This window comes from Marmota marmota, unplaced genomic scaffold (genome assembly GCF_001458135.2).
Source record: "Marmota marmota marmota unplaced genomic scaffold, marMar, whole genome shotgun sequence".
NCBI classification, from domain to species: domain Eukaryota; kingdom Metazoa; phylum Chordata; class Mammalia; order Rodentia; family Sciuridae; genus Marmota; species Marmota marmota.
In genome coordinates, this window is record NW_026000185.1 from 8,027,960 (window position 1) to 8,052,242 (window position 24,283).

At 61.7% G+C, this 24,283-nt stretch overlaps 3 protein-coding genes across 3 annotated transcripts; 2 read left to right on the forward strand and 1 right to left on the reverse strand.

The window, feature by feature from the left end:
* Nucleotides 1-1,941: 1,941 nt before the first annotated feature.
* Nucleotides 1,942-7,118, forward strand: Tekt4 (tektin 4). The gene is made up of 6 exons (XM_015491553.2): nucleotides 1,942-2,605; nucleotides 3,859-3,929; nucleotides 4,263-4,406; nucleotides 5,078-5,300; nucleotides 5,968-6,122; nucleotides 6,841-7,118. The coding sequence occupies exons 1-6, from the start codon at nucleotides 2,072-2,074 to the stop codon at nucleotides 7,055-7,057; spliced, it is 1,344 nt and encodes a 447-aa protein (XP_015347039.1). The 5' UTR covers nucleotides 1,942-2,071; the 3' UTR covers nucleotides 7,058-7,118.
* A 1,020-nt stretch (nucleotides 7,119-8,138) lies between these two features.
* C1qtnf8 (C1q and TNF related 8) lies at nucleotides 8,139-13,923 on the forward strand. Its single transcript, XM_015491554.2, has 3 exons — nucleotides 8,139-8,528; nucleotides 12,481-12,702; nucleotides 13,127-13,923. Exons 2-3 carry the CDS (start codon nucleotides 12,492-12,494, stop codon nucleotides 13,675-13,677), a joined length of 762 nt encoding a protein of 253 aa, XP_015347040.1. The 5' UTR covers nucleotides 8,139-8,528; nucleotides 12,481-12,491; the 3' UTR covers nucleotides 13,678-13,923.
* A 6,283-nt stretch (nucleotides 13,924-20,206) lies between these two features.
* Sstr5 (somatostatin receptor 5) lies at nucleotides 20,207-22,471 on the reverse strand. Its single transcript, XM_015491556.2, has one exon. It carries the CDS (start codon nucleotides 22,442-22,444, stop codon nucleotides 21,353-21,355), a length of 1,092 nt encoding a protein of 363 aa, XP_015347042.1. The 5' UTR covers nucleotides 22,445-22,471; the 3' UTR covers nucleotides 20,207-21,352.
* Nucleotides 22,472-24,283: the final 1,812 nt, after the last annotated feature.

The following is a 24,283-nucleotide window of genomic DNA, read 5'->3' on the forward strand; positions in this document are numbered from 1 at the left end:
AGGTCACCATTTAGTGGCTTCCACTCAGGCTATGCCCTGAGCAGGCAGGGAAACAGGCTGCCAGGGCCCCTGCCTGGCTACATAGAGGATGGGGCAGGAGCTATTCTCAGGCTACCTTCACCCATGAACACCTCTGGCTTCTGGACAGAGGGCCAGGGACAGTGGTTGAGAGGGAAAGGCCCTACCCATCCCCCCAGGTACTCTATCCACCAGGCTGTGGAGCCAGCCTCCTGGAGCTCTGCCTGAGACGGAGCCTCATGGGAGCAGGGCCCACCTACCATGCTCCCTGGAACCTGGACACTGAGGCTGAGGGTCACCAAGCTTGGCTCAGCCGGGCCTCCTCTTCCTTTGCAGTCCTCTGGGTGTGGGCCAGGGGATGGAGGCCGGCAGCTCCCCACCACTTTGGCTATGGGAAAGGGCATCCTGTGAAGCACAGGCTCTAGACAGAAGGCAGAGCCAGGGGTCCTGCCCAGGTGGCCCTGTGCCTGCAGCCATCTGGGGAAGTCACACGGGGGCTTGAGGATGGGCCCCAGGCCACATCAGCCCCCAAGGTCCCACCTCCCACCCCTGAAGGATAGCAGGAGCAGCTGCTCAGTCTGGTCAGGGAAGTCTCAGGACCGCTGTCCCCAAAGCCCTTGTGCACGAGGCACCGGCTGCACAGGTTTATAAGGGCCACGCTGCGTTTGGGAGGTAAGGCCAGGCCAGACCTGTACCTCTGTGACAGCAGCATGGAACGAGGGCCTTGCTGCGAGGTCAGTGTAGGGGAGGGCGCCAGGAGGCACAGCCAGGTTAAGGTCAGGCCAAAGCTGGTGTGTCCGAGGAGGAGGCTGGGGGCCAGGGGAACTGGAGGGAGAGGAGGCAGAAAGGGCTGGAGCCACAGGACCCCTGTTGGGGGTGGGGTAGGATGCAGGTTTCCTGCTGGGAGGATAGTGTGTGGTGGGGTGCCTCCAGGGAAGCCAGCAGAGAGGCTGCAGGGCCACCCAGAGCAGGGTGGTCAGGGAGCTGGTGCCCAGAAACATTCTACAGCCAATAGTGCCACCTGCTGCTCATGTTGGGTGTCGCCCTGGCCTGGCTCTCCCTGGCCCCAGAATGGATGGGACCTGTTTCCTGGGGTGCAACCCAGCTCTGAGTGACCTTGGGACACACTGGGCAGACCTGCTGCCTCCCTCCGGGGTAGATGTGGCAGTCTGCCTTCAGGCACAGGCTGAGCTCAACCCCACACAGCCACCTCCCTGCACTGTCCCAGGAAGACTTAAGCTGGGACAGCTAGGAGGAGCAGATGTGGCCAGGGTCCCAGTAGGCACTGCCCTGGGCTCAGTCTCCCAAGTGTGGAGCAGGGACCGGGTTGGGACTGCAGGCTCTGACTGGGTGAGACGGCAGGTTAGGGGTTGGCTGAGGGACCACTGGTGTGGAGTGGAGCTGGTATGGGGGACATGGAGGCAGGAGAGAAGTCCCCTCGAGGACTGCAGAGGTGAGGTGCACTGTCTGCACTAGCACCCCACCCCAGGCCCATCCCGGACAGCCCCTCCCTCCAACAGGGCCTCAAAAGAGACAGGGCCTCACTGTCTTGCTATTGGAGCACAGAGTCCAGCACAGGGCCAGGCCCAGAAAACAACCCTAGGCACAAAGGACAGATGAGCCAACAAAGGTAACAGAGTGCCTAGGGCTACAGGATCCCTCCCCTGCAGGCTCCCAGATCACAGGGACACACAGGCCTGGGATGGCCCCCTGCTCTGTCCCCCCTAGAACAGGGACACATAGGCCTGGGACTGGACTCAGGAACCTCCAGGAGATCTGCACCTTAGTCATGGTGGGGGGGATGATGGGGAGGAGCTGCTGGGCCCTTTAAGAGGCAGTTCTGCCGGCCCTGACTTCCCCCTCCCCCGAAGGAGGGGCCCTGCTGCCCAGCAACAAGAGGTCCTTGGTGTGTACAGTGTCCTGTCGCTTGGGCGACCAGGAGCTGCTTTCTCTTGAGACACTGTGGCTGGTGCTGTCCTGCTGACCTGGCTGCTGACTTCCAGTGACCCTCCCCCTTGTGCCCCACCCAGCCCCTGGCTGGGTGGCCAGCACCATGGCGCAGACTGATGTGCTACTGACTAAGGAGCCGGCCCCGCAGACTGTGCCACCGTGTGAGCTATCGCCCAAGGTGTATGATGTGGCCTGCAATACGGGGGCCTATACGTCCTCAGGCCTGGCCACCACCGGCTTCCGCACGGCCAAGTACCTGATGGACGAGTGGTACCAGAACTTGTATGCCCACTACCACCAGGCCTTTGCGGACCGTGACCACTCAGAGCGGCAGCGGCATGAGAGCCAGCACCTGGCATCGGAGACAGAGGCGCTGGCCCAGCGCACGCAGCAGGACTCCACGCGCAGGGTGGGCGAGCGCCTGCAGGACATGCACAGCTGGAAGTCAGAGCTGCAGCGGGAGGTGGAGGAGCTGATCGCAGATATTGACCTGCTGCTGGCCCAGAAGCTGCGGCTGGAGCGTGCCCTGGACGCTTCGGCAGTGCCCTATTCCATCACCATGGACAGCCTGCAGTGCCGGGAGCGCCGCCAGCACCCTGACCTCGTGCGGGACCATGTGGAGGTGGAGCTGCTGAAGGTGGGCAGAGGACAGCACCTGCCACCCTAGGGCCGTCCTCTCCAGAGCTCTGGGAAGTAAAGCCCGGCCCTGGCCCCGGGGTCGAGTTTGAGGCTCCCCCTCCCAGGACGCCCCTGCCCTGGACTTCTGTTCCCACAATGGAAACTCAGGCCAGTCAGAGCAGAAGGCATAGGGGCAGGCCAGGAGCTGTTTGCACCTGTTCATGCCACATGCCGCCCCTTCCTCACCTCCTGAGTTTCCCTTCTCTGAATGTTCCCTGTCTCTTTCAAACCCAGCATGACATGGCCTTGGGAGCCCCAGGAGGACTAACAGGCCTGGTTGCTGCTCCTGGGTCTGCAGAATTCCTGAGTCTCTCAAAGTCAGGGCCTCTGTACGCAAAGGCCTGTGGCAACGTGAGATTCAGGGAGATAAAGAGCCTCCCCAGTCCCAGGGCCTCAGAGAGCCCCTGCCCCAGCCCACACTCAGGCAGCAACTTGAGTCCCTCCCCTCCCACATTCTCTCCACATGCCTACCCACCCCCTCCAAGGGCCCCTGCGAGACTGTTTGCCTGCTCAAGATTCCCTAACAAGAACACCAAGGAGTGGGGACACAGACCACAGAGGAGGAGGGGCGTAGAAACCCTACCAAACCCAAGTCACAGGGAATAGGGTCCTTCACACACAGAACAGAAACCCACACTGGGCATGGTGGTGCACTCCTGTAAACCCAGCAGCCTAGGAGGCTGAGGCAGGAGGATCCCAAGTTTGAGGCATCTCATTTAATTTTTGAGGATCTTAATGAGATCTGTCTCAAAAATAAAAGGGCTGGGGGTGTAGTTCAGTTGTAGAGCAAACCTGGGCTCAATCCCCAGCACCCCCCCACACACACCCCCCAAAAGGAAACCCAGCATTACCCTCACATTCTTGATTCTCTGAGGTCCTCAGAGGGTAAGGCTAGCACTTTCAGTGCACTGGGTGGGCTTTGGGGATAATCTCAGAGCCTAGGGAAACTGTCTCAGGTGACCCTCCCCGCAGCCCCTAGAAGCCCCTGGCAAAAAAACGCCACCAAAAAGGTTAAGAAGCCCAGAATGAGCCCAGGAAGAAAGCTGGCTCACCCTGTTCTCCAGGAAAAAACAGTGGGGTGAAGGCTGACGAGGGGCTGGACCTGAAGTTCTACAGGGATCCAGGGCCCATAGTAGCCTGTGCCTCCTCAGACCCTCACCAGGGGTGATAGCAGGAGGGCTGCTGCTCAAGAGGGGTCTCCTCCTCCTCCAGGAGGCTGAGCTCATCCGGAACATCCAGCAGTTGCTGAAGAGGACCATCATGCAGGCTGTGAACCAGATACGGTGGGTCACAGTGGCCCCCAGGGTGGCCTAGGGATGGCCCCCGTCTCCAGCCATAGGCTAGCTGTGGGGTGGGACATGGGGGTGTGTGACCCTGTGGCTCAGAGAGGGGAGGGGGCCACCAGGCCAGTCGGTAGCACAGGGCTGACATTTTCAACCAGGCCAGCATCTGTTCTGAAGTCTCCTACCTGGGGGGTTGCTCCTGGAACTGCTGGCTTGTGAGGGCCCCGGGGACACCCTGGACAGTACAGGTCCTGGAGCTGAGCTGGAGCCCGTGCAGTTGGGAGGGGTTATGGTCCTGGTGCCCTGCAGCTCCAGACCACCTTCCCTCCCCAGGCTGAACCGGCAGCACAAGGAGACTTGCGAGATGGACTGGTCAGACAAGGTGGAGTCCTACAACATTGATGATACCTGTGCCCGTTACAACAACCAGAGCACCCAAGTGCAGTTCCACCCACACTCCACCAAGCTGGAGGAAAGGTGAGAACCCCAGGGCAAGCCCAACACCTGCCCACTCGCGGCTGCCCCTGTGGAGATCTGCAGGACTCCTTCCCCCAGACCCCAAATACTCTCATTGCCCAAGCCTCTTGGGCAGCACTCTGCTCCCGGGACCCACAAACAAGACCCCTGCTCCAGCCAGGCACAGTGGCATGGGCCTGTAATCCCAGCGGCTCTGGAGGCTGAGACAGGAGGATCCCAAGTTCAAAGCCAGCCTCAGCAAAAGCGAGGCACTAAGCAACTCAGCGAGACCACGTCTTTAAATAAGATACAAAATAGGGCTGGGGTGTGGTTCAGTGTTCGAGTACCCCTGAGTTCAATCCTCGGTAGCCCCCCCGAAAAAAGACCGCTGACCCTGTGCCCAGCATCCGCGCAGTTCACACAGGGCCAGGGAGACGCCAGGTTGCGTTTCCGCACGCGACCAGCAGAGGGCACGCGGCACCCGCCGGAGTCAACGCCACCCGGGGTGGGGGGCGGTGGGGATGTGATGTGGCTTGGCTGTGGGGCGAGGGATGGGGCGCCATGGGACGTAGCGGGGCCTTGGAATCTCGGAGAAGGACACGTGGGGACGAGGCGGAGTTACCAGGACTTGCTGGGCCACGGAACCGCGGGCGNCGCACAGTACCCCCGACCGGCCACGTCCCCGCCCGCAGCGCCTCCACGCCCGAGACCTGGGCCAGGTTCACTCAAGACAACCTGCTCCGCGCCGAGCGGGAGCTTCTGGCCTCGGCCAACTTGCGGACGCTCATCGACGCAATCCTGCGGGACACCAGTGAGGACCTGCGGCTGCAGTGCGACGCCGTCAACCTGGCCTTCTCGCGCCGCTGCGAGGAACTGGAGGACGCGCTCCACAAGCTGCGGTGCCACCTGCACAAGGTGGGGGTCGAAGGGACACACCGGCCTCTGGGAAGCCTACCCCGTCAAAAGCGCCAGCCCGGACACGCCCCCGCATGGGCACGTCCACTCCTTGTGGGACAAGTCCTCCCTGGGACACGCCCACTCCTGGGAATTCTCGCCCCATAAAGAGAGACTGGATCCTCTGGGGCATGCCCAGCCATGAGGGGCCTCCTCGGCCCTCCTCTGCCTTCCGGCACCGCCCCCTGCCCCTGTGAGACCCCAGAAGCAGGCATTCACATCTCACTCCTTAAGCTGGTGTAAAACCAGGTTCCATTGGAAGTTCCAAGTTTCTGGGTGGCTGACCAGCAGTGACAGCCTGCAGGGTGGGCTGGGGTCAGGAGGTGTGGGGCACAATGTGTCTTGGCCTCTCTCTGACTCCAGGCACTTAGCGTGGCCTTTGCTTGCCTCCATGTCCCAGGGTTGGGGCCTGTTGACCACCAGGGCTCTGGACTCTCAGGCCAGAGCTGGGATGTAGCAGGCTGCACCAGGTGCCCCTGGATGGGGCTCCTGCTAGACACAGCCCTGAGGCTGGGGTCTCCAGCCAGGCCTGGACAGCGTGGCCAGGGAAGGAGGAAGTGCTGGGGAGGGAGAGAGGGCAGCCTGCAGGTGCAGGCCTGGCTCAGGGCCATGACACTGTCCTCTGCAGATCCTGCGGGAGATCACTGACCAGGAGCACCAGGTGGCCGTGCTGAAGCAGGCCATCAAGGACAAGGAGGCCCCGCTGCGCGTGGCCCAGACCCGCCTGTATCAACGCTCATTCCGGCCCAATGTGGAGCTGTGCCGGGACACTGCCCAGTTCAGGTGCCCAGAGTCTCTGATCTCCCTCAGCCATTGAAGCCTCTCACACAAGCAGATATGGACCCTGGACATGATCCTGGGTGGGGCTTGCATGTCAGGGTTCCATGTCACTCAGGGCTGTCTGATCTTCCTGCAAGAGACCTCAGGGCCTGACAAGCTGAACTTCTGAGGCCACAGGCCCAGAGGAAGGCCCTGCAGGCCTGTCTGCCCACCCTGCCTCTCTGCTGTAGAGTGACTGTGTTCCTGCTGAGGCATGGATGGGCCACATGCTTGTTTTCCTAGTTCATCAAGTCCCAGTTGCCCTTCTAACATGAGTCCCCCCTTCTTTCTCCTTCTCTGTCCTTCAGTTTGTTCAAGAAACTGAAGGCCTCAGCAGGTTCCAATGGTGGGTACTGTGTCCAGTCATCAGGGATTGAGCCTGGTCAGCTGGCCACTGCTTACCATGGCCACTTGGTGCTGCTATTGCCCAGGGTCTTGCAGAGCCCAGGGCAAAGGCTCCACTTCCCTGCTGGGAGCAGCTGGTGGAGGTCCTGCATAACTTGGAGAGAAGAGCCTCTTCCTTCACACTGTGGCCCTTAGGGCTCCACCCAAGGGCATGGCCCTGGCCCTGGCCTGCGTGCCATAGGGTCAGCTTCCCTGTGAGTTTCCTGACTGCCCAGAGTCCCCAACTTCTGGAACTCTGCTCCCCACCGAGCACCCGCTCCTGCGCCTCTGCCCGCAGGCTGGTGAGCGAGGTGGAGGAACTGCACATGTCCCTGGATGCACTGAGGGAGAAGCTCCAGGAGGCAGAGCAGGCATTGCACAACCTGGAGGAGACACGTCTGAGCCTGGAGAAGGACATCGCCATCAAGACCAATAGTCTGTTCATCGACCGCCGCAAGTGCATGGCCCACCGCGCCCGGTACCCCAGCGTCCTCCAGCTGGCCGGCTACCAGTGACTGCTGCTGGCACCTGGTGGTACTGTGTTGTCCCAAATAAAAAACATATTGACTTTCTGCAGATGCGTGTGGTCCAGGGTGGAGTCCAGTTGCTGTCCATCTGGGTAGCATCTCCCATCCTGTACAGCCAGGCTTTGCCTGTAGACCCCATTGTCCTGGCCTGGAGAGATGAGGGCTCAGAGCTGAGGGCCAGTGGTCCTGTGCTTCAGTGGACATCATCAGCCTAAGTGAAGACAGAGGCTCTCCACAACCCAACTTCACTGTTGCACTGTCCAGTCCAGAGCAGGGCTGTCCAGCTGGGCCTTCCCCTCCCCTCTGGGCTGGCTTCTTCCTGCCATCTCTGGCCTTGGGCATCCTGTTGGGGTCACCTCATGGCTCCTTCCCCAACACCCCAGGCCTTACCCTCAGCTCCTGTATCTTCAGGATGGGCTGATCCTCCCCAGCACCCTGCCTCCATAGGACCCAGGAAGGGGGCTGGTCACACCCTGAAGAGTGGGGAGGGGGCTCTTGTCTCTGAGGCCCAGGCCCACAGGGTGCTAGTACTGCCCTTCAGGGAAAGGGGAGAGGAGCAGAGGTGCAAAACCATCTGCACATGGACACCTAGCCCCAAGAGCCTGGGGTCTGCTGCCCCTGCCCCCACCACTTGCTGACCCCTACATAGGCCACGCCAAGTCCCTGTGTGGACCCCTGCAGTCACCGACCCCAGGAGAGCAGGCAAGTGCAGAGAGCCTTCCTGGGATCATCATCCACCAGGATGGGGATGGGGTGCCTGAGTGGGAGCAGGGCAGGGAGGGCTTCCTGGGGGAGGCCTTGGCTGCTGCAGTGTGGACCAAGGCACAGAGCCTGGGTCAGGGGAGGAGGTGGACATGCTGGATAGAGAGAGTCCTGAAGCCTCTTGCCCTCTTTGGCATTCTTCTGGGCCAGGCCCTTGGCTCCCTGGACACTCACTGCCCACTGAGGGGGAGAGGCAAACATGGCCTAGGCAGCAGCCTCCTGCTTTCTGTGCGGGTCACTCTCACACAGCTGCCCTGCCAGGCCCCACCCAGCCTTTGCCTGGCAGCCCTGCCCTTTCTTCCGCAGCCTTGACACCTGCAGGGGAGGGGCAGCAAACATGGGAGGAGCCTCCAGGTCCTCCCTTCAGTAACGTTGCCTCCTGGCCCCACAGAAACCACTTATCACGGCTTGGTCACCACGACGACAGCCAGAGCCCTGCTCTTGCTCTCTAGTGTGCCATTTAAATTCACTCTGGGTGCTGCCACCGTGAAGCTCCAGTGGGGGGACAGTCCAGAGGTTCTGGGGCTGGCAGAGTCTTGGAAGCTGTGCCTCTCAGCAGTACGTGGAGCAGGTGGCCTGTACCCCTCTGCAGCTCATGGGTAGGGGCCCAGGAGCACGGCCAGCCATACCACCGTGGGGGCTGAGGACTGTTCATGTCATGTCCACACAGTTCTTCAAAGCCCCTGGAGGCCACCAGGCAGGACCTGGAACAGTGACCCCTCAATAGCCTGCAATCCCTGCCTCCTGCAGTAAACACCCTAGGGGCCAAGTGGCTGGGGTGGGGTCACCAGTTCCAGACCTTGAATGCCACTACCAAGGAGGGAGTCAGGCTGCCTGCCTGGAGAAGGGACAGGAATGGCTAGACCTGTCCCCTGTCTGTCGCTCTGTGCAGAGCTGCTGCCCCATGTTGGCCAGGTGCTGGGGGGTGAGACACTCTCTGCTGTCCCACCACACCACGCCCCTCACCACTAGCGGCAGATCATCACCAGCTCTAGCAACAGAGTGTCTGCGAAGAGGCTCAGGGCCCCTCTGGGCCCTGCTGCCAGCCTCATTATCACCTGCAGGCTCAAGCTGCTCTGCGCACCCTGCCCATCAGCACACAGGGCCCTCGTCCCTGGTGTGGGAGAGCAGCAGGCTGCTGGGCTGAGGAGTGTGGGGGTGTGGGGGCTGTTCCTGGGCGAAGTCCTTCACCCCTAATGCTGGGGCGGGGGTGGCTCAGGAGGAGTTACTCTAGTCACACTGTGTGTTCCGGCTGCTCAGGCTCCTGGGGCCACTGTGGGTTTGTGTGCATTTGACCCCACACACCCGGGCTCCACGGCAGGTGAGCCACATCTGCAGGGCCTGGTTTTGCAGTGAGGCCCATGGCAACATGGCAGTAGGGATGGGCCTTCAGCCTGGAGCTGCCTGGCCGGACCACTGGGGTCTCCTACTCTCAATGAGTGCCCTCTAGACTCCCGGATTGTCCAGCCCCTCATCCCTGAGTCCATCTGGTCACAGAAGGTCCCTCTGTGGATCCCCTTCCTGCTGCAGAGATCACACAGGGGTCCTAGGGAGGGTGAGAGAAGCTCCAGGTGACTTAGGCCTCCACAGTAGCCAGGAGGACCCGGTACCCACCCTGAGCTGCCCCTCTGCCCATAATGGGCCCAGCTTGCTTCTCCTTGGACAGGGGGCACTCTCTGCCACCCAGGGGTCTGCTAGGACCCCAGGGCTCTTCTTGATCCCAGGAGGGCAAGGGTAGAGAGGGAGGGCTGCTCCCAGCTACAGATTTGATCCACCTCTCCAGCTCTCTAGTTACCCCGTGCACTAGAGTCAACTTTGCTTCATACACAGCATCATCCAGCCATACCTGGACACAGCTTCCTGGCAAATCAAGGCATCGCGGCCTGCTTCCAATCGCCTGCGTTCCCCTATCTGTGCACCCCTGACCAGGCCACTTTGTTGCTCTCATAGGCAGCAAAGAGCTGGCCCTGGACTGACCTTAGGGCCTCTGGCTACAGAGTCCATGGTCTGTCCTTCCCTGGGATGGCCAGACTTGGGCAGCTGTAGTGGACTCCGACTCTACCCATGTTACCCCAGAACCCATACCAACTGTCTGCACTCAGGCCACCCCGGGGTGGGGGCCATGGGCCACAGAGCCCCCAACCTCCTAGGCACCAATAGTGTAATACTGACACCCCCTGAGCCCTGCCTGCTGCCTAGGTAGGTCCTAGGTAGGTCCAAGTGTCCTCCTGGGGACACTGGCTACCCCTTGCCAGTGGAGAATCCCAAGACCCACAGGGGTACTGACTGCAGAGGTGTCGGGGTACTGAGTCTGGCACCTGGCCCTTCCCTGCTGACACAGGCTCCCATTTCCATAGGAAGAAAGCGTCACCCTCCCAGGCTCCTGGCAGGTGGGGGCAGGGGGGCAACCAGCAGGGACACAGAACCCCCTTCCATGACATTGCAGGATGTCTACCTCGGGGGCCATGACGCCCAGCCACGCTCTCCAGTTGTCATGGAGATGCCAGTGTCTGTGTCTGAGCTAGGGCTATTTCTGTCCTGAGACTCATTGTCCTGCTCCCGCAGAGTCACCCTTCCTGCAGTGGCCCCTCCCTTCAGAGCCCCAGGGTGCATGTGCTGCCCGCAAGCTCCTGCCCAGACACTATCCCAGGCAGGGTCCAGGAGGACTGGGCCCCTGAGGGCCACCAGACCTGAGGGGCCCCAGGCCCCCTCCTGGGCTTTTTCTCTCCCCTTGAAGAGGTTCTTCATCCCCATTGGCTCTTGGGGGGTCCTTGGCCAGCCCCACGAAGTTCAGGGTAAGGGTCCATCTCTCATTGGGGGCAGCTCTGCTGGTATCGGGGAGCACTGAACAGTGGTGGGGAGATGACCCTGAGCCCTGGTACATGGCTGAGGCTAGCAGTGTCCTCTGAGGCTGGACTTCACCATTTTGACCAGATAGTGACCTTCTCAGCCACTCCAGAGCTGCCATTGGTGCCCAGGTCTCAGAGACAGGGATCCAGTGTTCTTCGGGAACCCTAGGACCTCCAGCATTCCAAAGGCAATGCTGGGGCAGCACAGAGAAGCCCTGTCCACCCCACCCAGCTCCTGTGGTGCCTCCTGACGTCTACAACCCAGATGAGAGAGCTGCTCGGGGGGCTGCAGGCCAGGGTGGGATGGGCGAGTCAGTCATGGGGCTTCAGATCTTCACACCCTCTTCTGTGTTGCCATAGCCCACAGTGGGTGAAGACAGCTGTCCCCAGAGGGGGCCACCAGGCCCTGCTGGGTGCCAAGCTGGGGTGTAAGCTGTCACCTCTGAGGCTAGCAGCCCTGCCCTGGCTTTTGCCAGCCTTTGCCAGCCCCTGCCTACCCTCCAGCCTGCAAACACCCACAGCTGGGTCTCCCACCCCCCACCACTGCCTCCCGCCCTTGTCTCCTCCCTGGTCATCAGTGTGGACAGCCAGGGGGCAGGCTGGTGGGGGAGCTGGGCCAGCCAAGCAGAACCAGCAGGCAGGGGTGGGCCACCCTAGTTCTCAGGCTACTTCTGCTGCCTTTCCAGCAGGCAGCCTGGCTCAGGGGGAGTCAGCCCTAGGGAGTCACCATGTCCCATGTCCCAGGTTGTGGGGCCAGGGCCCTGTGTGGAATTGATCTCTGGCTAACACTGAATGCAGCCCTATCTGCCACTGACTGGGGGGGCTCCACTGCTGGGGGTTGGGGGCATGGCACCAAGGGGCGCTGTCATTATCCTTAAAAGTCTGCCCTTGTGCCAGGGCTTCTGGCGGTTTCATGGAGGAGTAGAGGCAGACACCACAGACCCCGAACACAGTCTACTCTCCAGGGCTCCCTCTGTCCATGGCCAGACGCTCTCTGTGTCACCAGGTGGGTTGGTGGCCCAGACGGCCTAGTGCACACGGGGGCCCTGGCCTGGGCCCCCCACACTAACACGTGGCCTTCAGCACCCTGCCCATGCTCTGTCCAGTCATCCCTCCCCAAACAGGGAAGCAACCTTGGTTTCCTGTGGGGAGCAGGCTCCAGCCTGAGGCGCCACTCGCCAGCCTGCCTGCCCAGGCCACCCCAGGCCCCTGCTCATGAGGGGCACTAGGTTGGGCAGGAGGAGCTGGAGCCCTGGCAGGCTGTGCAGCCCTTTGGGGCAGGTGACTGGGGGAGGCCTGGCAGTAGGCAGGGGGCTCTGCCTGCGCCTGGCCCAGGGGCAGTGTGGAGCTGCCCTCCGCCTGTTGGTCTTGGCCATCCTGGGAAGCCGCAGGCGCCAGGCAGTGTGAAAGGCTCCTTTCACAGACTGCTGCAGGACTGTGGGAGCTCATGGGGCTATAGCTGGTAGCGCTTGCTGCTGAGAGGTAACCGGATTGTGGGCTGTGGCAGATAGGGGTCCCCAAGCTACCTGGGCAGGCTGGGCTCCCTCCACCCAGCAGTAACCCCCACAGCTGTTCCCCACCCATCTGCCTGGTCCAGGGTGCCCTGGGCTCCTGGACTCTGGGCAGTCAGGGTGTTGCAATTGGGGGAGCTGCAGCTTGGGAGGGCAGGGTCCACAGGGTGCACTGGGCAGAGCAGCCCTCAAGCCTTGGCTGGGCTCCCACTGCAGCCCTGAGGCCCTGACCTGACACACTAGGGGCTCTAGCAGGCTCCTTCTCAGACTCCACTCTCCCCCACCCCAGGTCTGACCAGGATGGCAGCCCCCGCCCTCATGGTCCTGGTGCTGGTGCTGCCTGCAGGGGCCTGGCCTAGCCTGGGCCTGTCCAGGAGGCCCTGTGTGCACTGCTGCTGTCCACCATGGCCCCCTGCTGCCGCCCCTGGCCCACACACCCCTTTGAGTGAACAGGCCCCGTGGGTGGGGCTGCCCCGTGTGCGGCCCACCATTGACATCTCTATCCTCAAAGGTGAGTCTGCACAGAGGTGCCACCTGCACCCAGCCCCTGCCCCACAAGCAGGAAGCAGGCTGCTCTGGGGGACTGAGTGGGTGCTGGGACCCTGGGGCAGGGAGGGTCCTGAGGCTGGACAGCAGGCTGTGCTTAGCTCAGACCTGGGTAGGAACTTCCTTGCTCTTGCTCTGTACAACCCAGCTCAAACCCTCCTCTGCAGCTGCCTCAGCACGGCTGCCCCTTTGGCGAGTGGTTTCTCACTGTCCTGAGAAGCAGATTGGGGCCCTTACAGATGAGGAAACTCAGGCTGGGGAGAAGTGAGGCCATGGCCTGGGTGGCCTCGAGGCCTGGAGCCCCAGCCTTGGACCTGGCATGGTAACGGGGCCTGCAGGCGGCGGGAGGTGGGGACCGTGCTGACCCAGGCCCTGCTTGCTCCCTGCAGGAGAGAAGGGTGAGGCAGGGGCCAGAGGTCACGCAGGAAGGAGCGGGAAGGAGGGTCCCCAGGGCTCCCGCGGCCTGCAGGGCCACAAAGGCCAGAAGGGGCAGATGGGGTTTCCGGGTGCCCCGTGCCAGCATGCCCACGTGGCCTTCTCTGTGGGTCGGCGTGAGGGACTGCACAGCGTGGAGGACTTCCAAGCGATGCCCTTTGATATGGAGCTGGTCAACCTGGACGGCACCTTCGACCTGGCCACGGGCCGCTTCCGCTGCAAGGTGCCGGGCATCTACTTCCTGAGCCTGCACGTGCACACCTGGAACTTCAAGGAGGCCTACCTGCACATCATGCTGGACCAGTGGCCCATGGCCGTGCTGTATGCACAACCCAGTGAGCGCAGCCTCATGCAGGCCCAGAGCCTGCTGCTGCCGCTGGCAGCCAGCAGCACCGTCTGGGTGCGCATGTTCCACCGTGACCAGGACAGCGCCATCCACGGAGAGCCCGGGGACCTCTATATCACCTTCAGTGGCCACCTGGTCAAGCCGGCTAGTGAGCTCTAGCTCATGGTCCCGTGGCCTTCACTTCCAGACCTCTGCCCAGTGCAGGACTTGAGTGGCTGAGCACTGGGGTGTAGGGAGAGCAACTCAGCACCTGGCCTGTCCTTGTGAGGTCTTCCACAGATGGAGTGGCCACACCCAGTCACAGGGGGCAGAGGGATATCATGGGCCTGGTCTACCATGGTGGCTGAGTGCCACCGTGGGACCTGTTCTATCTGCTCATAAAGGCTGTGCCAGGCCCCAGGGCCACACACGGGCTTGCTCCTTATTGGGGGTTCGGAGGCACCAATGGGGGCTGGGCTGGGCTTGGGGAGGCCAGGGGTCGCAGGAAATTGCTGGTCTTTGAGGCACCAGATTCCAGCAGGAGAAAGACAGCAAGCTTCCCGGGGTCAAGGGCGGCACGAGCAGAGAGGGGTGCTGGCCGGGGATGGGAGGCTTGCCCTTGGGGTGGAATGTGGCTGAGCACTGGAGGGCTGCTTTTCTGGGTCTCCAGGGTCCCCCGTGTCTGCAGAGGGCTGGGCTGGGGGGAGTTGGCACTCCATGCCGCAGAGCTTGGAGCCAACCCCAGGTCACAGGTGACTTGGCCAAATATGTGGGAGCAATTATGGGGGTCCCTTTGGAAAAGGAGTGTGGGCTGTATCTCTCTTTCCTGCCCCTGGGGTCTGGCCAGGCTAGGTCCTGGGAACCTCCATCCGCCCCCAGGTCTGGAATCAGACTTTGCCTGCCACATGGCCCTGCATGCCCTTCCTCATTTCCTTGGCCCCTCTGGCCCCTCTCCTGCTCTGACCTCCTCCTCTCTGGGTCCTCCTTGTGTCTCTTCTCAGGGGCTGTTCCTTCTCCCCATCCTTAGCCTGTGTTCTCTGGCAATGAGACCACAGGGCACTGGCAGGAACAGCATCTAGAATCACCAAACGGCCGAGCTGGCTGACACTCTGGGAAGGCACACAAAGCTGCAGGCCAGGGTCTGGAAGGTGGCAGAAGGCAGCTGCTGGTGGGCCAGGAGCCCCTCTCCCCCTGGGAGGCACTAGGGCTAGGCTCCAGGGACGCTGGCCCCTTGGGCCTTGTCCATTCTGGAAGGCCCCTGGCCTGAGGAGTACCCTTGTCCTCTCTTGCCCTGGCCCCACTCCCTGCCTCCAAGGGCCTCTGACTGGGGTCATGAGATGAATCTCAACCAACTGGGACTTTCGCACCTTGGCCCAGGAGGCCCTGAGGGGACAGGCTCCTCCTTGGCCACCAGGGCTCACCCCAGGAAGGGAAACTGAGGGCCCCACTTGCCCCTTACACAGCATGACCTGGAGAAGATTCTCCTATTCTCCTGACCAGGTGTGGGGGACACAGCTGGAAATAGCAGCCCTCCCGGTCACCAAGGGGCCAGTGGAGGGGTAGACGCCAGTTACCTCACAGGCCTGCAGCCCTGAACCAAGGCTAGAGCCAGAGCCAGTAGTCATTTTTTCCCTCCTACCTGGTGGCCCAGGTGCAGGGACAGTGGGCAGAGGTGGCAGGAGAGGCAGCCGGGGCAGGGAGGCAGAGCTGCAGAAGGTTGACAGCAGCTGCCCTACCAGGCACAGGGCACTGCTCCCTTGTGAGATGGGCCCAGCCCGACTCTTGGAAGCACCCCTCGTCCTCATAGAGAGATGTCCACTCCACAGGACACTGAGTGTTCTGGCTGGCTTCTGAGGACAGGTAGAAAGCTGAGGTCCAGCCAGGGCCCACAAAGCACCCAGCACTTGCAGTTCTGAGAGTCGACCTCCTAGAGGAAGGGCCCCTGGTGGGCAGGGCTGAGGGGACAGTGCAGAGGCAGGAGCAAGGGCTGCATGCAGCAGCAGGCCCTGAAGGGCTGGCCCCTTTGCTGTCCACAGGAGCTCATCAGTGGGGGAGGGGGCTGCTTCCAGCCGTGGCCAGAGCCTGCAGCCCCCATCCCTCCCCATCTGCAGCAGCCAGTTTTCCACCTGCACTCCCAGGGGCCCTTCCTCCAGGCTTCCCTGGTGTGTCTAAAGGTCTTGGGAAAGTTCAGGAGGCCAGGCAGGGGGTCTCTGGGGACAGGGCTCAGGAGGGGCTTAGGGCCAGGGTGGGACTGGGGGCCAGGCCCTGGCACCTGGAAACTCCATCCCAGAGAGTCAGCCCCACCCGGGATGCTGAGGTGTGGGAAGCCCCTGTGTCCTTTTGTGGTTGGAGTAGCTGGACACACCCGGGCTGGTGGCAACCGGCAGGCACAGCAAGAAGCTGCCTGAATGCTAGTGGTGTGGCAGTACGTGGCGGCAGAGAGGCTTCCCTACAGAGAAGAGGTATCTACACAGGGTATCTACATCCTCCCACTCCTGAACTCCCCTCCTGCCCATCCAGGACACCCATGTCCCTACATCCTAAGGGCCAGCCTGGCCAGAAGGGATCCAGGAGAGAAGTCCCAGCCCAGTCCTGGCTGTGCATCCTCAGGCATGTTACCTGACCTCTCTGAAGCACCAGGGTGTGTGGTTGGTGCTCACAGGAGCCACACGGTGAAATCCAGGTCCAGTTCCAGCCCAGCTGGCTTCAAACATCCTACGTTCTGTCTCCCCTGCTCTGCAGCCTCCACTTCCCTGTCCTGCAGTGGGGTGCAAAGGGCCTCTGTTTGGGCTTCCAGTGCAGGTCGAGCAACCTTGCCTGGGGCTGAGCTGGGTCTGGGTGCTGGGCCTTGGAGGAGCCTGCAGACATGGGGGCCAATGTGGTGGCCACTCTCCCTACTCCCACCCACTCAGCACGAATGCAGCTGTCCAGAGCTCTATGGGGGCCCTGGGGCAAGGGTCCCCTTGGGAAGGCAGCCTTGGACAAGGTCTGCCAGGGCAAGGAGAACACCTATCCACACCAGGCTCTGGATGGGGGCACCCAGGAATTCTGGAGGACAGCCCTGGACCAGCCACCTTGGACCTGCAGCCTCCTTCTCTGCAGAAAGCCCCGCACTGCAGGAGGCGCTGCAGGGAGTTTCTGATCTCCAGAGCCCAGGAATTGCCCACCACCACACGGGGAGGCAGGGATGAGTCCAGACAAGGGCCCAAGCAGGACCAGGGCCAGGCCTGCTGCCAGGTTGCCCACTGGAGGGACGAGAGTAGTGGCACCTGCTGACAGTAGCACAGCTACCATGTGGACAGGCCAGGGAGGGGACCCCGTCTCTCTGACGGTGGCGAAGCGTATCTGTTAAACCCCATATGCTGGGTTAGAGAGGCAGTGGGACACCTAACCCCCAGCCTCAATGCACTTGTGGGGATGTGCTTGGGGCCACTGTCCTGGCCCAGGATGAGACAGCAGTTATTTATTTTTAAAAATGACCAAGAAATGGAAGAAGATAAGAAAGTCACATTCAATTTTCTTCAAAGTAATAAAAGCCCAAGGGGCACAGGCCAGCCCAGGCAGGTTGAGGATGGTCCTCGGAAAGAGGCTGGAGACCTGTCACTAGCACCCTCATTTCCCACCCAGTGAGAGGGCAGGAATGACAGCCAGGAGCATGGTGAATGCCAGCTGTGTGCCCTTGGTTCAACCAGGAACGAAGGAGGGAAGACCGTGGCTGTGTGGCAACCCCAAGACGTTTAGGGGAATGACCAGGAGCTTCCCCATGAGAGGGACACAGGTGGCAACGTGGTGCCCAAGCACAAGGGAACCCTGGACACCTGCTGGGATGGGCCCTGAGGACAGGGTGCTGGGTGACATAAACCAGTCACAAAAGGGCCAGTCCTCTGTGCTGCCATCCTGAGAGGTCACATCCTCTAGGGGAGCCACAGCCAGGTGGGTAGAGAAGTGATGAGGCTCCTCTCTCCTGGGCCCCTGCCTGGCTCCAGGGGCCCTGGGCCTGAGCCCTCAGGCTGTTCAGAGCAAGGGGACAAACACAGGCTTGGCCAGGGCAGGACAGGCCCAAGTGGGAGAGCAGCAGGAGCCCGGCCAGCATGAGGGCAGCTCTGGGATGCCCTCACTCCTGGCCGCGCCTGCTCAGGCTCATGACCCTCACCTCGTGAACCTGGGTGGAAGGGCCACGCTCTCGGATTTGCTGGCCCCATCTTGGCCTTCTCGCTGCCCTGCACTGACCCCAAGGACACCTCCCAGGGGTGTCAGCCCATAGGAGCCCAGCAGGGCATGAGCCTGGGGGCTGGTCCATCTCCATCCAGGGAGGAAAAGCCCCAGGGCCAACCAATCAACTGCCGTGATCAGGACCTCCTCACACTGCTCCTGAGTGACACTTCTTTCCATGCGGGAGATGCCTCAGGAAGCGTGGGGATAGGGAGCCCCAGAGTCGAGCAGGAGAGAATCACAAGTGGATGTCCTAGCCTGGCTTCCTGGGACCCCACAGCCCCACCAACTCCCACCTTGGCAGACCCTCTGATGGGAGGCAATGGCATCCCCAGCCCCCTGGCCACCTATGCCCCATCTATTCTGCCCAGTGCCCACCCTCACCCTTGCTGCTCTCGCTTTCCCCAGGACAGCACAGCAGGGGCCTGATGGGGACATGCCCTCCCCAGCACTCACCTGGGACCCCCAACATGAGGAGGTGGGTGGGCTGGCAGGAGCCACTGCCCAGTCCTGTGAGCCCAGACTTACTCGGCTGCCATCCTGGGGGCGGGGAACGCCTGCTCTGCTTGTGGGGGCTGTTCCCCAACACCCACCTTTCCTGACCTGTACCCTGCCCTGCTGGGCAAATAGAGACCTCCTGTCCTCCATCCTCATCCCTGCCTTGCAGGCCGGATTTCCTGAGCAAGGTCACTCTGGGAACCGCTGAAGCCCAGTGGCCAATAAAACCCATCGATGCGGATGGAGCGCCCATAAAGCAGGTTGCCGCTCCCGCCCAGGATGTTTGCCCTGCGCCACCCCCACCCTCCTGGCCGTGGCCTGCAGATGGTGGAGGCTCTGCGGCCTCTGTGGTGTCACTGGCCCTCGGTCACATCTGTGGAGACTGGGGACCCCGAGGCCTCAACGGGAGGGCAGGGAGCAGCTCAGGACTCCAAGGGCTCTCCAAGCTCAGGCCTTTATGGCAGGTGCCCTGAGGTGTCCCACCTTGCTCACACAGGTCAGGACTGGTCCCAGGAGCCACGGGCTGCATAGAACCTCCCAGAACATCCCACAGGCTCAGCCCACCACCTGAGGTCTCTCCCTCACTCATGCCCCAGCTGGAAGCCAGCATGGCCCTAGGCCATGCCAGGGACAGTGATTCTGCCTCTTCAGCACCCTGGGAGTTCACATTCCCTGCCCCAGATACCTGGCCTGGGCCCAGCTGCCTTGCCCCTTCCCTGGAGGGCCTGCCCTCCACCGGCTCTCTCTTCCTCCAGTCTTGGTGCTCCTGATCTCTCCTGTCCTCCTTCCTTCCTGGAAGCCAGGACAGGCTCCCCAGCCACCCCACCCCAGGCTGGAGAGCTCGGGCCTGTGCTCCTTTGCCTCTGGATCTTCACACAGGCTGTTTCCTTTGCCTGGAATGCACTTCCTGCTCAACGCTCCCTGCAACGAAACCCCAGTGGGCACACAGTAGGTGCACACCAGTGCCTGTCCAAGGACACACACTTTCCGGTCTCCCAAGCCAGGGGCCTGCACTAGTGAGATGTGAACCAGGTTCAGCGGTGAGGCATCCCTGGAGCTCACTGTCCCTGATGGGCCTGGGGGCGAAGGCCACATGCTGCTCAGGTTGACCAGAGGGGGGTATGCTCCCAACGAGGGGAAGACTATCAGCAAAGGCAGCCAGGAGAGCACCTGCAGCCAGGTGAGCATGTGGGTCCAGCAGGGCTGTGGGGCTGGGGTGTTAGACAGAGGGACAAGGGGTCCTGGGGCTGGTGTCTGGACAATGCTACAATTTCACAGGGGCCTCAGACTGAACAAGATGGGGCAGGAGGCTTCCAGGAGGGCCAAGTGTCCTCTGGCAGGGGGCACCTGCCTTACTGCAGAGGCCCTGTAGTCCCCTCTCTGTAACTAGGAGCTGGCCTGCTGGGCTCCGGGCAGGACATTCTGCTGGCCCCACCCAGGGAGGGCCTCTGTCAGATCAGATCGACTGGGGAGGTTGGTCTGGGCAGAGATTTCCGAGCCATCTGCTCTCCCCCAAGCTGTTCCAACAGGAGCACCTTTTCTCCAAATCCTAGGGGAGGCCTGACAGGAGGTGGGAGCTGCAGAGCAAACAGGCCTTGGTCTCTCCCTGGATGTCTTTCCCTGGACGTGCCTTGGGATGCTGGACCTGTGGGCAGGGGTGGGTTTTGCCTGCAGCCCCTGGGGGCAGGCAGAGTTCTGTGGAACCCACATCGAGAACACTTCACCTGCCCAGAGTAGCTAATCCCAGGAGGCCAGGGATGGCCAGCCCCAGCTCGGCACCCTGATGACCCCCACTTTGTGAACGCTGCTGCCCATTCCCAAATGGGCGTGGCCAACCCATCCCAGCTTCTCCTGGGTTCAGTAGGCAGGCTGGGCTGCGGGCCTCACACCTACAACACACTCTGGTTCCCGCTGGCTTCCCATGGCTTCAGGGACAATATTTGCTTTGAGGAAGGATCAAACATTTATTCTCTAATTCATTCAGGGAGCAGGTTCTCGAACACAAGTGCCCTCAGCACACAGAATGAGTGTCCAGGCTTGGCCTCTGGCAGAGGGTCGTGCCTGCTGCCCAGCAGCACCAGCCTGGCCTTTGTGCTACCCAGCCCTGCTTAGCCTGGCCCAGCACCCTCCTGCAGGGCTGGGCGGTGCCAGGCAGGGCTGTCCCAAAGCAGTGTGCCCCCTGGGGGGAATCCCAGCAAGGTTTGGCACAGGGGTGCTTGGCCCCTGCACCTGGGCAGTTCCAGCCTAGAGGGCAGATTCCTCGGGGGCCCACCCTTTGCTGGCATTTGTGTTAACCCACATAGAGCGGCCCCTGTGGATGGCTGCAGGCTGCCTCCTAAGCCCCCAACCAGGCAGAAGACAGGACTGTGCTGCCTCGTGGCCCCTGACCTCAGAGACACCTCCCTGCCCCGGCTGGGCCCCTCAGACTAAACCCCTGCCAGTGTAGCCATGCCCTGTCCCTGTGGGTGCCCCTCCCCCATCCCACTGTGGAGCCCAGGAAGGTGCCTCGCTCTCCCTCTGGACAGAGGTGATGGGGGACAGGTGGGTGGACAGAGGCCCCAAGGAGAGGGTATCCTCTGGGATCCCAGTTCATGCTGGCTGCCCAAGACCTACATGGCTTTGCACCTGCCTCCCCGAGGTCCACACAGCTATAGGGCCAGCAAGGAGCTGGGGTGGCCACTGGTCCCTGGGAGCTCTGGGGAGCAGAGGCCACAGCTGAGCATACAGGGAATTGTGCTCTGTGACCAGGTGACTCAGGGCTCAAGGACAAGGGCACAAACAGAGAGTGGGCAGAGCCCCAGCACAGGCTCACACCAGTGGTCAAGAGGAGTGTCTCCCCGCAGCTGGCCTCCTGGAGAAACTGCTCCCCGGCCTGGATGGCTGATGGAGGTTGGGGCCAGGATGGGAGGCGGAGATGTCAGGCACTTCCTGGGGCATGACCAAACCCCTTCTTCCTCTCTAGAACTTGGCCTGAGCGGGAGGACAGGCCGGCAGCTAGCTGGTCACTGAGGCACCCATCGTGCCATGTCCACACCTGCCCTGGCCCCATTCAGCCCCATCCTCACAGGGCCACTGAGGAGTATCCATCTTGTAGCCCCAGGGCTGCGCAATGGGGAGCCCGCAGGACCTGGGCACTGCTGCGGCCTCATAGCCGGCTGGTCTGCATGCGCCCATTGGCCTCACAGCTGCGCACAGGCAGTGCCACCTCCTGTGGCCGTCCACTCTTGTCCGGCTGTGGCTCCACGGTGTCTGCATCCTCTGCACCATAGCCCCCACGGAGGCACAGAACCTTCCGGAAGCTCTGGCGGAAGTTGTCAGAGAGGAAGCCGTAGAGCAGGGGGTTGGCGCAGCTGTTGGCATAGGACAGGACCACCACAAAGAAGTAGAGGCCGGCGGAGGTGGGCTCCTCGGGCAGCGTGAAGGCCAGGTTGACGATGTTGACTATGAAGAAAGGCAGCCAGCAGCCCACGAACACCAGCACCACCACCACCACCATGCGTGTCACCTTGCGCTCCGACCGCCGTCGTCGCGAGGAGCCCACACGCACACCCGACGCCTTCACCTTCACCACAATCAGCAGGTAGCAGAGGCAGATGACCAGCAGTGGCCCGAAGAAGCCCAGCACGGACGTGTAGGTGATGAAGGCGGCACCCCACAGTCCCACTGGCTCCGGCCAGCTGAGGTTGCAGGTGCCCCATCCTTCCTGGACGTCAGCGAAGACCAGCAGCGGCAGCGACATGAGCAGAGAGAAGGCCCAGACGGCTGCGCTGGCCAGTTTGGCCACCCGCGGGCGGCGCCACCGGGCAGAGCGCAGTGGATGGACCACGGCCAGGTAGCGGTCCACACTCATGATGGTCAGGCAAAAGATGCTGGTGAACTGGTTGATGCCATCCAGTGTCATGACGAGGCGGCACAGGAAAGAGCCGAATGGCCAGTAGGAGACTGCATTCTGTGTGGCCAGGAAGGGCAGCCCCAGCATGAGCAGCACATCGGCCACGGCGAGGTTGAGGATGTACACGTTGGTGACCGTCTTCATCTTGGCGTGGCGCAGTACCACATAGATGACCAGTGTGTTGCCGCCCAGCCCTACCACGCATACCAGCAGATACAGGATGGGCACAAGCACTGCCCGGGCACCCACTGAGGGTGCCGGTCCCCCCTGCGTCCCGTTGTGGCCACCTCCAGCGGTGACCGACACATTCCAGTCCTGCATGGAGGCCGGGAACAGGGGCTCCATGGTGGGGGCCAAGGCCACGTGCTGGCCAAAGCCGTCTCTAGAGAAGAGAAGGACAGGTGCGGTGAGCGGAGCAGACGGGATTCCTTCCTCCTGCCTCCCTGCCCCGCCCGCCTGGTGCCAGGTAAACATTGTTAGTCATGTTCAACTGGGCTGGAAATCACATTAAGCAAATTGTTTGGAAAACAAGGGAGGAAGGAAAAGCCATGTGGTCAGTAGACAGGTGTCCTGGTGAGCCAAGACAGACGTGGCTGTTGATAGCCACAGCGGCCGCTCTGTGACCTCCCACTCCACTGGCCCTGAGGCCTCTTAGACCCCTAGGGGCAGCACAGCAGGAAAGGCACCAGGTGTTCAGGGGCCTCCAGAGCAGGACTGCAGCACCCAGCTGACCTGCAGGACATGCAGTGACCTCAGCCCAGCTCTGCTGGGAGTGGGCGATGCTGGGCTCCACAGGGCCTGGGCCTTCCTCCCCCAGGAGGCTCTGTCAGTGTCCACCTGGCTCTAGGGAATGCTATCCCTGGCACATGATGTCCACCTCCCAGCAGCCTGTTTTGAGAAGCTGTGCAGTGGCACCAGAGGTCCCTATACCTGGACAGTGGCCACAGCCTGTGGACTCCAGAGTGGGTAACACGGAGCTAAATAACCTAGGAAACAGCATGGGAGCAGGTGGACATGAGAGATGTACAGAAGGTTCTGGCCAAGGACACAGCCCAGGAGGGTGCAGGACTCGGGAGACAGAGCCCTGTGGGGACAGGCACGTGTGGTATCAGTGGAGAGGCAGAGACAGGCACAGAGTATATCGACATGGCAAGTCCAGGGGTAGGCACACATCAAGATGCATCTTTCATAGGAAGATGAGGCTCACGAGGGAGCAGCTGCCTGCCCAGGAGGAAGGGCACCAAGGGGCAGCCACTCTGGACCCACAGAGCCCCTGGGCCTGAGCCAGGCTGCTAGCCACGATCAGTGGCCTGAGTGACCCATGCTATCTCAGACAGGGGATGCTCACACCACTGCCAGGGCTGGGGACACCAGGGATGGGGCATAGGCAATTAAGCCTGGAAGACAAGACAGGACACCCTCCTACCATGGGGTCCACACCCACACCTCCAGTCACCTAGGTTGCAGGCCAGGCTGCTCAGCACTGGCTAGTCGGCCTGGAAAGTTGGCAGGGGGATGGGTCATGAGCTCACTTCAGGTCCAGCAGGGCCATGGGGGTTACCTGCTGCGCAGAGACTGCTTCAGTGTGTTAGGGGTCTCAAGCAAGGCCTGGACAAAGATTGTCAAGGAAATTGACTTTCTTGGTGGGAAGGTGGTAGGGATTGAATCCAAGGGTGCTCTGCCACCAAGCAGCACCCCCAGACCTTTTTATTTTTTATTTTAAGACAGGGGCTCACTTTCTTTCCAGGCTGGCCTTGAACTTGTGATCTTCCTGCCTCAGCCCCAAGTTGCTGGGATTATAAGCGTGAGCACTGTCAAATACAGTCATTTAAATGCACAAACAAAACCCAAGCCCAGCAAAGTCCAGATCAGCTCCAGTCTGGAGAGTATTGAACAGATAATTGGAGAACTGAACGGGGCTGAAGGAGCCCTGCACAGCAGACTAAAATATCAGCCAGGGCTACAGGGCGAAGCCACAAAAGACAGAGAGGAGTCTCCCAGAGCCCACAGACAAGCTGTGTCACCAGCAGAGGAAAGTCATGGCCACTGAGCAGCACAGCATCAAGGACAAGGAGGGAACTCTCAAGAACACCAGGCAGAGACAAGAGGGAAGCATCACCTGGTGTCAGGAGTGACGGGAGGACAACGTGCTTCCATCAGCAAAGAGGAGCTGCAGCCTGGCAA